Below are 13,586 nucleotides of genomic sequence, written 5' to 3'. Positions count from 1 at the left end.
CCAGTCCGCGTTGACCACCAAACGAATGTATCTGCACTTGCTATGTAGATTTTCAACGAACGCTGTAAGGGTCGAACGTGGCCCCGCCCACAAACAAAAAATGTCATCGATGTACCGCCACCATCCTTTGGCGTACATCGTGAACAGTGGGTCATGATAAACAAAAGCCTCCTCCCAGAGACCCATAAAAAGATTAGCGTAAGAAGGGGCCACGTTCGACCCCATGGCAGTACCGCGTCGCTGCAGAAAAAAAATCGACCTTCAAAAGAAAAATAATTCTCCCGCAAAATCAGATTCAAAAGCGCTATCAAAAAACCACGCTGTTGGTGATCGTAGTCGGACCGGGTGAACAAATAGTGGTCTACAGCCTCTACACCGCCATCATGTGGGATGGCGGTGTAGAGGCTCTCGACATCAATGGTGACCAGCAACAGCTCTCCCTCTACCTGCTCAATGGAGGCAAGTTTGTTCAAAAAAATCTCCTGTGTCCTTAATATAGGAATCTAGCTGTGTGACATATGGTTGTAGCACGTCATCTAAAAATTGTGCCGCAGGAGTGAACACAGAGTCCACGGCGGCCACAATGGGTCGTCCGGGGGGGCGGTGGAGGTCCTTATGTATTTTTGGCAATGTATAGAAAAGAGGAACTACAGGGTGTTCGTTAATCAAAAACTGTTTTAAGTCCTCTTCCACAATGCCCTGGCCGGCAGCATTATCCACAAGTCCCTTAAGTTTCTGTTGTACTCGATATGTGGGATCACAGGGCAGTTCTTCATATACATCACCATTAGCTAACTGTGCATATATCTCCTCCACATAATATGCCGTATTAAGGACCACCACCGCCCCTCCTTTGTCAGCTGGACGAATCGTAATGTCCTTCCGTTCCTGAAGACTACTAATTGCTAGACGTTCTTCACTAGTTAAATTGGGCACAGTTCTCCATTGGCCATTTTTGCACTCTGCCTCAATAGTGGCCAATTCTCTTTTAACATTAGAGATAAAAAGATCAATGGCAGGATTGGAGGGTGGCCTGAACGCACTCTTATTCCTAAGGCCAGTGTTCTTAAGAGAAAGACCATGTTCTTCTAATTCCTGAGCAACTGGATGTTCTGGGAGATTACTAAAAAAAAATTTACGTTTCACTGATCTGAAAAAACTGTGCAATTCGATATCCAAGAGAAAGAAATTGGGAAAATTGGTAGGACAAAAAGAAAGTCCAAAATTAAGCACCCTCTCCTCGATCACACTGAGGGGTGAATCTGAGATATTCACAACAAGGGAGACTACGTTTTCATCTGGCGTAGTTGCATTGGATCCCTCCTGTTGTTTTTCCCTTTTGGACCGGTGTTTCCTGCCGCCCCTGCAGCTCCTTTTCCTGTACTGGCAGGTGAGGAGTCCCCCGATGGTATCGAGGTCTCAGAAGTATTACTCTCCTCTGCGGAGCTGCCTATTGCTTCACCTTTTGGGCGGGGAGGGTTGCGGGGTCTGGGTCGGCCGCGTCCTCTTCCCCTGCCTGCTGCAGGGTTGGGAACCTTTTGCCACGTGTATACGTAACCACTGGTGTAATCCAAGATATCTCGTTTGAACTTCGCTCGTTTTGTATCTTCTTGGGAGTGTAGGAAAGTTTCCATCTTGTCATCAAGGCTTTCCACATATTGATCATACTCCTCCCCTGTTAATGCATGGCGAAGTTCCGTTTTTAAAGCTTTAATTTTATCATCAATTACTTGTAGTTCCCGGTGTATCCTCACAATCGTGAATAACATGGAATCAAAAGCGGCTTTATTCCAGAACCCTTCCCATCCTTTGCAAAACTCCTTATCACCAGGAAACATCATAGGTGGTACATTCCCTCTTACAGATCTTGGGATTCTTCCAGCTTTGTGATATTCTGCTAAAGTTTTAGCATGCAGATCATATGAGATTCTACTTTTGCGGAGGGTCTCAATTTCGCGCTTGATGAGTTTAGCATCTGATTGATTAAGAAAAGTGGCGCCCCCTTCAGCCAACGCCAAGATGCTCTGGGTCTGTGTCAGGGAGTAAGAGCTGCCCTCCGGGGCCAAATCTCCGTCCGTATCCATCACGGTGCAGGTCTCCGGGTACAGAGTCAACAGCCACAAAGATGTGTAAGACCGCACACTAGCGATGTCGGGGAATAGGCGTGCAGCGGATCCACCCCTGTACCCACAGGGTATAGCGTACAATTCCTCCAAGACGATCCAGCACAGCTCTTTTAATCAGAAGATTATTTTATTGGATCATAAAAATACAAACATTAAAGCTGCATAGTGGCTACGGTCCACCGTTTCGGACCATCACAGTCCTTGTTCACGCCACACAACCAAATGAACAACTGCAGACATGCTCTTTATATAATCAAAGCTCCAACAGGGCAACCAATCAGAGGAACCTATGCAAATGACTGGACCTGATGGGGAACTACAGGGCTTGTCCACAGAGGGTACCGCCCTCCCACTCCATTGGTCAAACATTTTGAAATGTATGATGTCACAGCAGGAACATAAACATATAAATAGAAACATTTCTAACTCTGATCTATAGCACCTGTTGAACATCTAAAAAGATCCTGGGAGGAATCCAGGGCATCCTGATGCAGAGGGCATGGGTTTGGATGTGTCATATACAGTGTAAAACTGTAAACGAACAAACACCGAGCGCTGCCCGCCGTCACCATGGCAACCACCGTCACATGACAACCAATGCGGAAGGACGTACGCAATGACGCCTCTACTGGCGTCCTATTGCCACCGCGATGCGGAAAAACAGACGCATAGTACGCGTATAAAAATACGGAACAGACAGACAAAAAAACGGAACTTCGCCATGCATTAACAGGGGAGGAGTATGATCAATATATGGAAAGCCTTGATGACAAGATGGAAACTTTCCTACACTCCCAAGAAGATACAAAACGAGCGAAGTTCAAACGAGATATCTCGGATTACACCAGTGGTTACGTATACACGTGGCAAAAGGTTCCCAACCCTGCAGCAGGCAGGGGAAGAGGACGCGGCCGACCCAGACCCCGCAACCCTCCCCGCCCAAAAGGTGAAGCAGTAGGCAGCTCCGCAGAGGAGAGTAATACTTTTGAGACCTCGATACCATCGGGGGACTCCTCACCTGCCAGTACAGGAAAAGGAGCCGCAGGGGCGGCAGGAAACACCGGTCCAAAAGGGAAAAACAACAGGAGGGATCCAATGCAACTACGCCAGAGGAAAGCGTAGTCTCCCTTGTTGTGAATATCTCAGATTCACCCCTCAGTGTGATCGCGGAGAGGGTGCTCAATTTTGGACTTTCTTTTTGTCCTACCAATTTTCCCAATTTTCCCAATGTCTCTGAGGAAGCAAGTGTCTGTGTACTTGTGAAACGGCTGTTAGACCAGCCCTGTGCACCCTTTTCTGTCGGATTGTGGGGATGAAATAAAAGGTGGATTCGGCAGCTTTTTGGTGCCCGGACTCTTTCTGCTTTTGGTGTTGCTTATAATTGCTATTGTCTGGGGGCACATTGAGCATTTCCACTGACCCCCACTAAGTCTGCCAGCAGCGACTAGTGCCGCCTCCTTTTTTCTCTTTTTACTGACGGATATCGAATTGCACAGTTTTTTCAGATCAGTGAAACTTAAATTTTTTTTTAGTAATCTCCCAGAACATCCAGTTGCTCAGAAATTAGAAGAACATGGTCTTTCTCTTAAGAACACTGGCCTTAGGAATAAGAGTGCGTTCAGGCCACCCTCCAATCCTGCCATTGATCTTTTTATCTCTAATGTTAAAAGAGAATTGGCCACTATTGAGGCAGAGTGCAAAAATGGCCAACGGAGAACTGTGCCCAATTTAACTAGTGAAGAACGTCTAGCAATTAGTAGTCTTCAGGAACGGAAGGACATTACGATTCGTCCAGCTGACAAAGGAGGGGCGGTGGTGGTCCTTAATACGGCATATTATGTGGAGGAGATCTATGCACAGTTAGCTAATGGTGATGTATATGAAGAACTGCCCTGTGCTCCCACATATCGAGTACAACAGAAACTTAAGGGACTTGTGGATAATGCTGCCGGCCAGGGCATTGTGGAAGAGGACTTAACCACTTGCCGACCGCCCCCAGCCGATGGGCGGCGGCAAAGACTGGGCCCAAACGACCGCAATACGCCCATCGGCGGGGGCGGCTGCGGGAGTGGCTATGCGGCGATCGCGTCATTCGTGACGCGATCAGCCGCCGGAGACTGGCTCCACCCACCGCTCGTAGTAACCCGCCGGCCGTTCGGAAGCGCCGGCGGGTTACTAGCACCCGGATCGCCGCATGTACATAGTATAATAGGCTTTGTAATGTATACAAAGCCTATTATACTGGCTGCCTCCTGCCCTGGTGGTCCCAGTATCCGAGGGACCACCAGGGCAGGCTGCAGCCACCCTAGTCTGCACCAAAGCACACTGATTTCCCCCCCCTGCCCCCTGATCACCCACAGCACCCCTCAGACCCCCCCTGCCCACCCCCCAGACCACTGTTTGCACCCAGTCACCCCCCTAATCACCCATCAATCACTCCCTGTCACTATCTGTCAACGCTATTTTTTTTTTATCCCCCCCCCCCTGCCCACTGCCCCCTCCTGATCACCCCCCACCCCTCAGATTCTCCCCAGACCCCCCCCCCGTGTACTGTATGCCTCTATCCCCCCTGATCACCTGTCAATCACCCGTCAATCACCCGTCAATCACCCGTTAATCACCCGTCAATCACCCGTCAATCACCCGTCAATCACCCCCTGTCACTGCTACCCATCAATCAGCCCCTAACCTGCCCCTTGCGGGCAATCTGATCACCCACCCACACCAATAGATCGCCCGCAGATCCGACATCAGATCACCTCCTAAGTGCAGTGTTTACATCTCTTCTCTCCTCTAAACACCCACTAATTACCCATCAATCACCCATCAATCACCCCCTATCACCACCTGTCACTGTTACCCATCAGATTAGACCCTAATCTACCCCTTGCGGGCACCCAATCACCCGCCCACATGCTCAGATTGCCCTCAGACCCCCCTTTATCAATTCGCCAGTGCAATATTTACATCTGTTATTCCCTGTAATAACCCACTGATCACCTGTCAATCACCTATCAATCACCCCCTGTCACTGCCACCCATCAATCACCCCCTGTCACTGCCACCCATCAATCAGCCCCTAACCTGCCCCTTGCGGGCAATCTGATCACCCACCCACACCAATAGATCGCCCGCAGATCCGACATCAGATCACCTCCCAAATCCATCGTTTACATCTATTCTCTCCTCTAAACACCCACTAATTACCCATCAATCACCCCCTATCACCACCTGTCACTGTTACCCATCAGATTAGACCCTAATCTGCCCCTTGCGGGCACCCAATCACCCGCCCACACGCTCAGATTGCCCTCAGACCCCCCCTTTATCAATTCGCCAGTGCAATATTTACATCTGTTATTCCCTGTAATAACCCACTGATCACCTGTCAATCACCTGTCAATCACCCCCTGTCACTGCCACCCATCAATCACCCCCTGTCACTGCCACCCATCAATCAGCCCCTAACCTGCCCCTTGCGGGCAATCTGATCACCCACACCAATAGATCGCCCGCAGATCCGACATCAGATCACCTCCCAAGTGCAGTGTTTACATCTCTTCTCTCCTCTAAACACCCACTAATTACCCATCAATCACCCCCTATCACCACCTGTCACTGTTACCCATCAGATTAGACCCTAATCTGCCCCTTGCGGGCACCCAATCACCCGCCCACACCTCAGAACGTCCTCAGACCCCAGCCCTGATCACCTCGCTAGTGCATTGCTTGCATCTATTTCCCCCCTCTAATCACACCTTGAGACACCCATCAATCACCTCCTGTCACCCCCTAGCACACCTACCCATCAGATCAGGCCCTAATTTGCCCCGTGTGGGCTCCTGATCACTCGGCCAAACCCTCAGATCCCTCTCAGACCCCCTTCCGATCACCTCCCCAGTGCATTGATTGCATCTATTTTCCCCTCTAACCGCCCCCTGAGACACCCATCAATCACCTCCTGTCACCCCCCTAGCACTCCTATCCATCAGATCAGGCCCAAAACATCCTGTCATCTAAGAGGCCACCCTGCTTATGACCGGTTCCACAAAATTTGCCCCCTCATAGACCACCTGTCATCAAAATTTGCAGATGCTTATACCCCTGATCAGTCATTTTGAGAAATTTGGTTTCCAGACTACTCACAGTTTTGGGCCCGTAAAATGCCAGGGCAGTATAGGAACCCCACAAGTGACCCCATTTTAGAAAGAAGACACCCCAAGGTATTCTGTTAGGTGTATGATGAGTTCATAGAAAATTTTATTTTTTGTCACAAGTTAGCGGAAATTGATATGTATTTTTTTTTTCACAAAGTGTCATTTTCCGCTAACTTGTGACAAAAAAAAAAATCTTCTATGAACTCACCATACTCCTAACAGAATACCTTGGGGTGTCTTCCTAAAATGGGGTCACTTGTGGGGTTCCTATACTGCCCTGGCATTTTAGGGGCCCTAAACCGTGAGCAGTAGTCTAGAATCCAAATGCCTCAAAATGACCTGTGAATAGGACGTTAGGCCCCTTAGCGCACTTAGGTTGCAAAAAAGTGTCACACATGTGGTATCGCCGTACTCAGAAGAAGTAGTATATTGTGTTTTGTGGTGTATTTTTACACATACCCATGCTGGGTGGGAGAAATATCTCTGTAAAAGGACAATTGTGTGTAAAAAAAAAAATCAAACAATTGTCATTTACAGAGATATTTCTCCCACCCAGCATGGGAATGTGTAAAAATACACCCCAAAACACATTATACTACTTCTCCTGAGTACGGCGGTACCACATGTGTGGCACTTTTTTGCACCCTAAGTGCGCTAAGAGGCCCAAAGTCCAATGAGTACCTTTAGGATTTCACAGGTCATTTTGCGACATTTGGTTTCAAGACTACTCCTCACGGTTTAGGGCCCCTAAAATGCCAGGGCAGTATAGGAACCCCACAAATGACCCCATTTTAGAAAGAAGACATCCCAAGGTATTCAGTTAGGAGTATGGTGAGTTCATAGAAGATTTTATTTTTTGTCACAAGTTAGCGGAAAATGACACTTTGTGAAAAAAAACAATTAAAATCAATTTCCGCTAACTTGTGAAAAAAAAAAAAAAAAATCTTCTATGAACTCACCATCCTCCTAACGGAATACCTTGGGGTGTCTTCTTTCTAAAATGGGGTAATTTGTGGGGTTCCTATACTGTCCTGGCATTTTAGGGGCCCTAAAGCGTGAGGAGTAGTCTTGAAACGAAATTTCTCAAAATGACCTGTGAAATCCTAAAGGTACTCATTGAACTTTGGGCCCCTTAGCGCAGTTAGGGTGCAAAAAAGTGCCACACATGTGGTATCGTCGTACTCAGGAGAAGTAGTATAATGTGTTTTGGGGTGTATTTTTCCACATACCCATGCTGAGTGGGAGAAATATCTCTATAAATAGACAACTGTGTGTAAAAAAAATAAAACAATTGTCATTTACGGAGATATTTCTCCCACCCAGCATGGGTATGTGTAAAAATACACCCCAAAACACATTATACTACTTCTCCTGAGTACGGCAATACCACATGTGTGGCACTTTTTTGCAGCCTAACTGCGCTAAGGGGCCAAAAGTCCAATGAGCATCTTTAGGCTTTACAGGGGTGCTTACAATCAGGCACCCTCCAAAATGCCAGGACAGTGAACACACCCCACAAATGACCCCATTTTGGAAAGTAGACACTTCAAGGTATTCAGAGAGGAGCATAGTGAGTCCGTGGCAGATTTCATTTATTTTGTCGCAAGTTAGAAGAAATGGAAACTTTTTTTTTTCTTTTTTTTGTCAGAAAGTGTCATTTTCCGCTAACTTGTGACAAAAAATAAAATCTTCTATGAACTCACCATGCCTCTCACTGAATACTTTGGGATGTCTTCTTTCCAAAATGGGGTCATTTGGGGGGTATTTGTACTATCCTGGAATTTTAGCCCCTCATGAAACCTGACAGGTGCGCAGAAAAGTCAGAGATGCTTGAAAATGGGAAAATTCACGTTTGGCACCATAGTTTGTAAACGCTATAACTTTTACCCAATCCAATAAATATACACTGAATGGTTGTTTTTTTTATCAAAGACATGTAGCAGAATAACTTTCGCGCTCAAATGTATAGGAAATTTTACTTTATTTGAAAAATGTCAGCACAGCAAGTTAAAAAAGTCATTTTTTTTGCCAAAATTCATGTCTTTTTTGATGAATATAATAAAAACTAAAACTCGCAGCAGCAATCAAATAGCAGCAAAAGAAAGCTGTATTAGTGAACAAGAAAAGGAGGTAAAATTCATTTAGGTGGTAGGTTGTATGACCGAGCAATAAACCGTGAAAGCTGCAGTGGTCTGAATGGAGAAAAAGGCTCTGGTCCTTAAGGGGCGAAAAGACTGTGGTCCTCAAGTGGTTAAAACAGTTTTTGATTAACGAACACCCTGTAGTTCCTCTTTTCTATACATTGCCAAAAATACATAAGGACCTCCACCGCCCCCCCGGACGACCCATTGTGACCGCCGTGGACTCTGTGTTCACTCCTGCGGCTCAATTTTTAGATAAAGTGCTACAACCATATGTCACACAGCTAGATTCCTATATTAAGGACACAGGAGATTTTTTGAACAAACTTGCCTCCATTGAGCAGGTAGAGGGAGAGCTGTTGCTGGTCACCATTGATGTAGAGAGCCTCTACACCGCCATCCCACATGATGGCGGTGTAGAGGCTGTAGACCACTATTTGTTCACCCGGTCCGACTACGATCACCAACAGCGTGGTTTTTTGATAGCGCTTTTGAATCTGATTTTGCAGGAGAATTATTTTTCTTTTGAAGGTCGATTTTTTTCTGCAGCGACGCGGTACTGCCATGGGGTCGAACGTGGCCCCTTCTTACGCTAATCTTTTTATGGGTCTCTGGGAGGAGGCTTTTGTTTATCATGACCCACTGTTCACGATGTACGCCAAAGGATGGTGGCGGTACATCGAAGACATTTTTTGTTTGTGGGCGGGGCCACGTTCGACCCTTACAGCGTTCGTTGAAAATCTACATAGCAAGTGCAGATACATTCGTTTGGTAGTCAACGCGGACCGGGAGAAGGTGTCCTTTTTGGACACGTGTGTCTTTAAGAAGGATAGGAAGCTTAGCACGGACCTGTTCGTCAAGAGTACTGACAGGAATTCGGTGCTTCATTTTGATAGCTTCCATCCACGTCATCAGGTGGTCAGCATTCCTAATAGCCAGTACAATCGGGTAACGAAAATTGTGGGCGACACCCAATTGAGGGAAAGAAGACTAGTTGAGATGGGCAGAAAATTTCAGTCTAGAGGCTATCCCCCTGATACATTAATGAGATACCAAAAGAAAAAGAACAAGTTGAGAAATAGGGCTAGGGATGAGGGACGAATAGCATTCGTCTCTACCTTTAATACTATCAGTGATGAGGTACAACGTATTGTTACGAAACATTGGCGCACCCTTAAAGATTCCCTCCCACATGTTCCTGAATTCCAGCAGCCTCCTTTATTTTCCTACAGAAGGGCCCCCTCTTTAAGATCCAGGCTTGTTCACTCTGACCCTAACCGTGGATCTAATATACAGGTGCCCCGCGTGTGTGGTACCTTCCCTTGTCTCAGCTGCCACATGTGCCATAGCATTATTAGAGGTGATGTTTTTTCTCACCCTTCCTCTGGTAAGAGATATGCGATTAGAGGTCGCTTTTCTTGTTGTTCACGCTTTGTTGTTTATATGCTTAAATGTCCATGTGGCAGCTGTTACGTGGGAAAAACCACACAGGAGCTCAAAGATCGTGTTTCCAAACACCAATCCAATATTAGAGGTAGAAGCTTAGATCATGCAGTCTCAGAGCATTTTGTTCAATTTAGACATGATGTTAGTCAGCTTAGAGTACAAGTTATTGATGGGGTGCCCCGTGGGTTTACGGGTGATAGGGGTAGAGAATTGTTAAAAAGAGAGGCGCGCTGGATTAGGGAATTGGGGACTATTGGTCGTGGGGGACTAAATAAGGAATACGACTTAAATTTTGTGTGGTAGATGTTCTATGGCTCTGGGTCTGTTTGGGGGTGGGGGGTGTCCTTTGGGTCCCCTTCTCATTTGTCACTTATGTATCATAGGTTCTTTTGCACATTTTTACTATGCATTATTGAACTAGGGGTGTTATTTTATGGGTTGAGTCCAGGTCATCTATTGATAGCATTGGGCATGCGTATTTTTGTCTGTGTCTGTTCCGTATTTTTATACGCGTACTATGCGTCTGTTTTTCCGCATCGCGGTGGCAATAGGACGCCAGTAGAGGAGTCATTGCGTACGTCCTTCCGCATTGGTTGTCATGTGACGGTGGTTGCCATGGTGACGGCGGGCAGCGCTCGGTGTTTGTTCGTTTACAGTTTTACACTGTATATGACACATCCAAACCCATGCCCTCTGCATCAGGATGCCCTGGATTCCTCCCAGGATCTTTTTAGATGTTCAACAGGTGCTATAGATCAGAGTTAGAAATGTTTCTATTTATATGTTTATGTTCCTGCTGTGACATCATACATTTCAAAATGTTTGACCAATGGAGTGGGAGGGCGGTACCCTCTGTGGACAAGCCCTGTAGTTCCCCATCAGGTCCAGTCATTTGCATAGGTTCCTCTGATTGGTTGCCCTGTTGGAGCTTTGAATATATAAAGAGCATGTCTGCAGTTGTTCATTTGGCTGTGTGGCGTGAACAAGGACTGTGATGGTCCGAAACGGTGGACCGTAGCCACTATGCAGCTTTAATGTTTGTATTTTTATGATCCAATAAAATAATCTTCTGATTAAAAGAGCTGTGCTGGATCGTCTTGGAGGAATTGTACGCTATACCCTGTGGGTACAGGGGTGGATCCGCTGCACGCCTATTCCCCGACATCGCTAGTGTGCGGTCTTACACATCTTTGTGGCTGTCTCCTTCTTAATGTGGCAGTGCTTTTGTTTTCCAGCTTCTTATTTTTCATCAAGCTTTGCATGTATCAATTCAGAACTTTGATTTTGGATCCATATTTTTTGGCCCTATCACATGACTTCAGTCAGTGGCTTGTATGAGTGGTGCACCTGGTGTGTGTGGATCTAGAGGCTTGCGTGGTGGGGTGGCCATCCCATGTGTTTTTAATGAATTTTTCTACGTGATATTTGTATTAATAAACATTTTCTATTTTTGAACTTAACGTCTGTATAGTCTCTATATCGCACTAGTCAATATTAACACACCACTTCCTGTCTTGTTTGGGTACGAGGTTTTTATCTCCCCAAAATCCCGGGGGAAAATTCCACTAATTTCCAGGTCGTAGATTTTGCTGCCTGGGGGAGGCAGAGCTTTGCGCTGTAGCTCTGCCTCCAGGCCAGGCAATCTCCACCTCTCCCAACCCTCTCAGTGAAAGAAGACTGGGAGGGGCAGGGAGAGGCGGAGATTAACTAGTGCAGAGGCAGAGCTACAGTGCAAAGCTCTGCCTCTTCCAGAAGGATCACAGAATTTGACCCCAGGGATTTCGGGGGGATAAATACCTCGTTCTGCCGCAGGAATGCAGTGAATCAGCTTTGATCTTATTGCTTAAAATAACTGGGCAATTAAAAAAAAAAATGTACTTTTTATGGCTTCAGACTCTCTAAAGCAGTGTTTCTCAACATTTCATGGGTATGTACCCTTTTTGAAAGCCTGTGCTGGCCAAGTACCCCCTGATATGGTAAGAACTATCTACAGTACCCCTTGATACAGATACACTGAATTGTAGTACTAGATAATTGTTTCTAAACCGTTTCCAAGCATTTGCTATTGTTTTTAATTAGCTGAAATACTAGTTTGGCTGTTTAAATAGGATTTGTTATTTTCTGAAACCATACATTTATTAAACTTAAAGAGTAACTGTCAGGCTGCAGAAGCTAATTTAAACCTCTATTCTCCTGTGTTAAACAGTTTAGAAGGAAGCCCAAAAGCCATTAGTGAAGATAAAAATCTCAGTTACCTTTGATGTGTGCTTATCAGCAAGTCTGTTATAGACCCATAAGGACGCAAGCCGCATACTAAACTGCAAAGCATTCTGGGGCCCTCCCCTCGGCTGCTAATGAGACGTTACAGAAGCTTGTAATCAGTCCAGCGTGTAGCACTGATAAATCTCGGGGCAGAGTACTCTGCAGGAGTCAGCTATTGTTCCTAGCCACATGGCTCATTAATATTCACTGCACACTGTGTTGTTCAAGTAGGAGCTTATCTGTGATCAGGAAGCAGGCAGGACATGACGACACATTTGACAGAAAAACATGGAGCATCTATCTCTGCATATACTATATACAAATTCTGTGAAGTACAAACGTGGACAGTAAAATGCATATGTAATGTAAGTACAGCCAATCTTTAGCTACTGATATATGTGTTTATTTTCTCTGAGACCTTATACCTAACAGCTCCTCTTTAATTAAATACATCAAGCCCAAGTACCCCCTGGACCCGTCAGAAGTACCCCCTGGGGTACGCGTACCGCATGTTGAGAACCTAGGCTCTAAAGCACTGAACATTTTACTTGCTTTACTGACTGCACTAATCTTTGTGAATTGACATTTAAGGTATTTACCGCATAAGTCGGTAATTTACCTCACTAGTTGGCAGTTTTCATTTTCAGTGCGGTAAAGGTTTAGTGAATTGGGGCTTGAGAAGAGGTTTAGTATAATCAATCTCCCGTTTTGCTGCATTACCAAATGCAGAATGCTAATGCTTAATGAATTAACACCAATGTCTATATTTTAGCAGCTCGTTGTCGTTATACTTCACCTCTTGGTGTAAGATGAGGCCCTTCACTGCCTTCTGATGATTGCGATGCATGACGTCTCTGAAGCTGTTCTATGGAGTGCCTGCCATAAATATCATACAGTTAGAGAAAGGAGGACACAGATAAACTCAGTTCTTGGACTTAACATTACACGGTACATAGTACTGTATATTTTAGATTCTAATCATCATCGATAAAAAACTGCGATCATCAATCTTTACCTTCCATGAATTTCATCCTTCAGTTTTTCATTTTCCTGCAAAAAGTATGCCAGTTGTGTTGCCAATTCCTCTTTCTCATGATGAACATTTTGCCTGGCTTCTCTCTCCGCATGAAAATCAGAACAGTAGACATCAATCTGAGCAAGGCAAAAGTAAGGTATAGATCATTTTGTTGTGTTAAGTAGTAATAAAGTTATTGGCGAATATAAAAGGAAGGAGCACTGACAGGTGAAAATTCCTCTTGTCCGTTAGGGTAAAAAGCCTTATGGCTTATAGTGGTTAATGTCCTCTTCAGGGCTAGTTCACAGTGCTCAGGTGAATTGCAGAATAATTCTGCATTTCAACTCACTGGCCGTACAATTCTTCTATGGGCCTGTTCACAATAACGGATTGCGTTATTCTAACTTGCAGCAGACAGGCTTTGTATTAAAGTCAATGG

The 13,586-nt window shown here is 45.6% G+C and overlaps 1 protein-coding gene across 2 annotated transcripts in view; it reads right to left on the bottom strand.

The window, feature by feature from the left end:
- LOC137563532 (optineurin-like) overlaps window positions 1-13,586 on the bottom strand; it is a 71,606-nt gene that overhangs the window by 17,208 nt on the left and 40,812 nt on the right. For both annotated transcript variants that reach the window (XM_068276111.1, XM_068276110.1), the window contains exons 12-13: window positions 13,148-13,284; window positions 12,929-13,008 (exon numbers count right to left, since the gene is read on the bottom strand). In XM_068276111.1, the coding sequence (XP_068132212.1) occupies window positions 12,929-13,008; window positions 13,148-13,284 (217 nt within the window). The remainder of the gene's footprint in view (window positions 1-12,928; window positions 13,009-13,147; window positions 13,285-13,586) is intronic.

This window comes from Hyperolius riggenbachi, chromosome 3 (genome assembly GCF_040937935.1).
Source record: "Hyperolius riggenbachi isolate aHypRig1 chromosome 3, aHypRig1.pri, whole genome shotgun sequence".
NCBI classification, from domain to species: domain Eukaryota; kingdom Metazoa; phylum Chordata; class Amphibia; order Anura; family Hyperoliidae; genus Hyperolius; species Hyperolius riggenbachi.
This window is presented reverse-complemented; position numbering and strand designations above follow the sequence as displayed.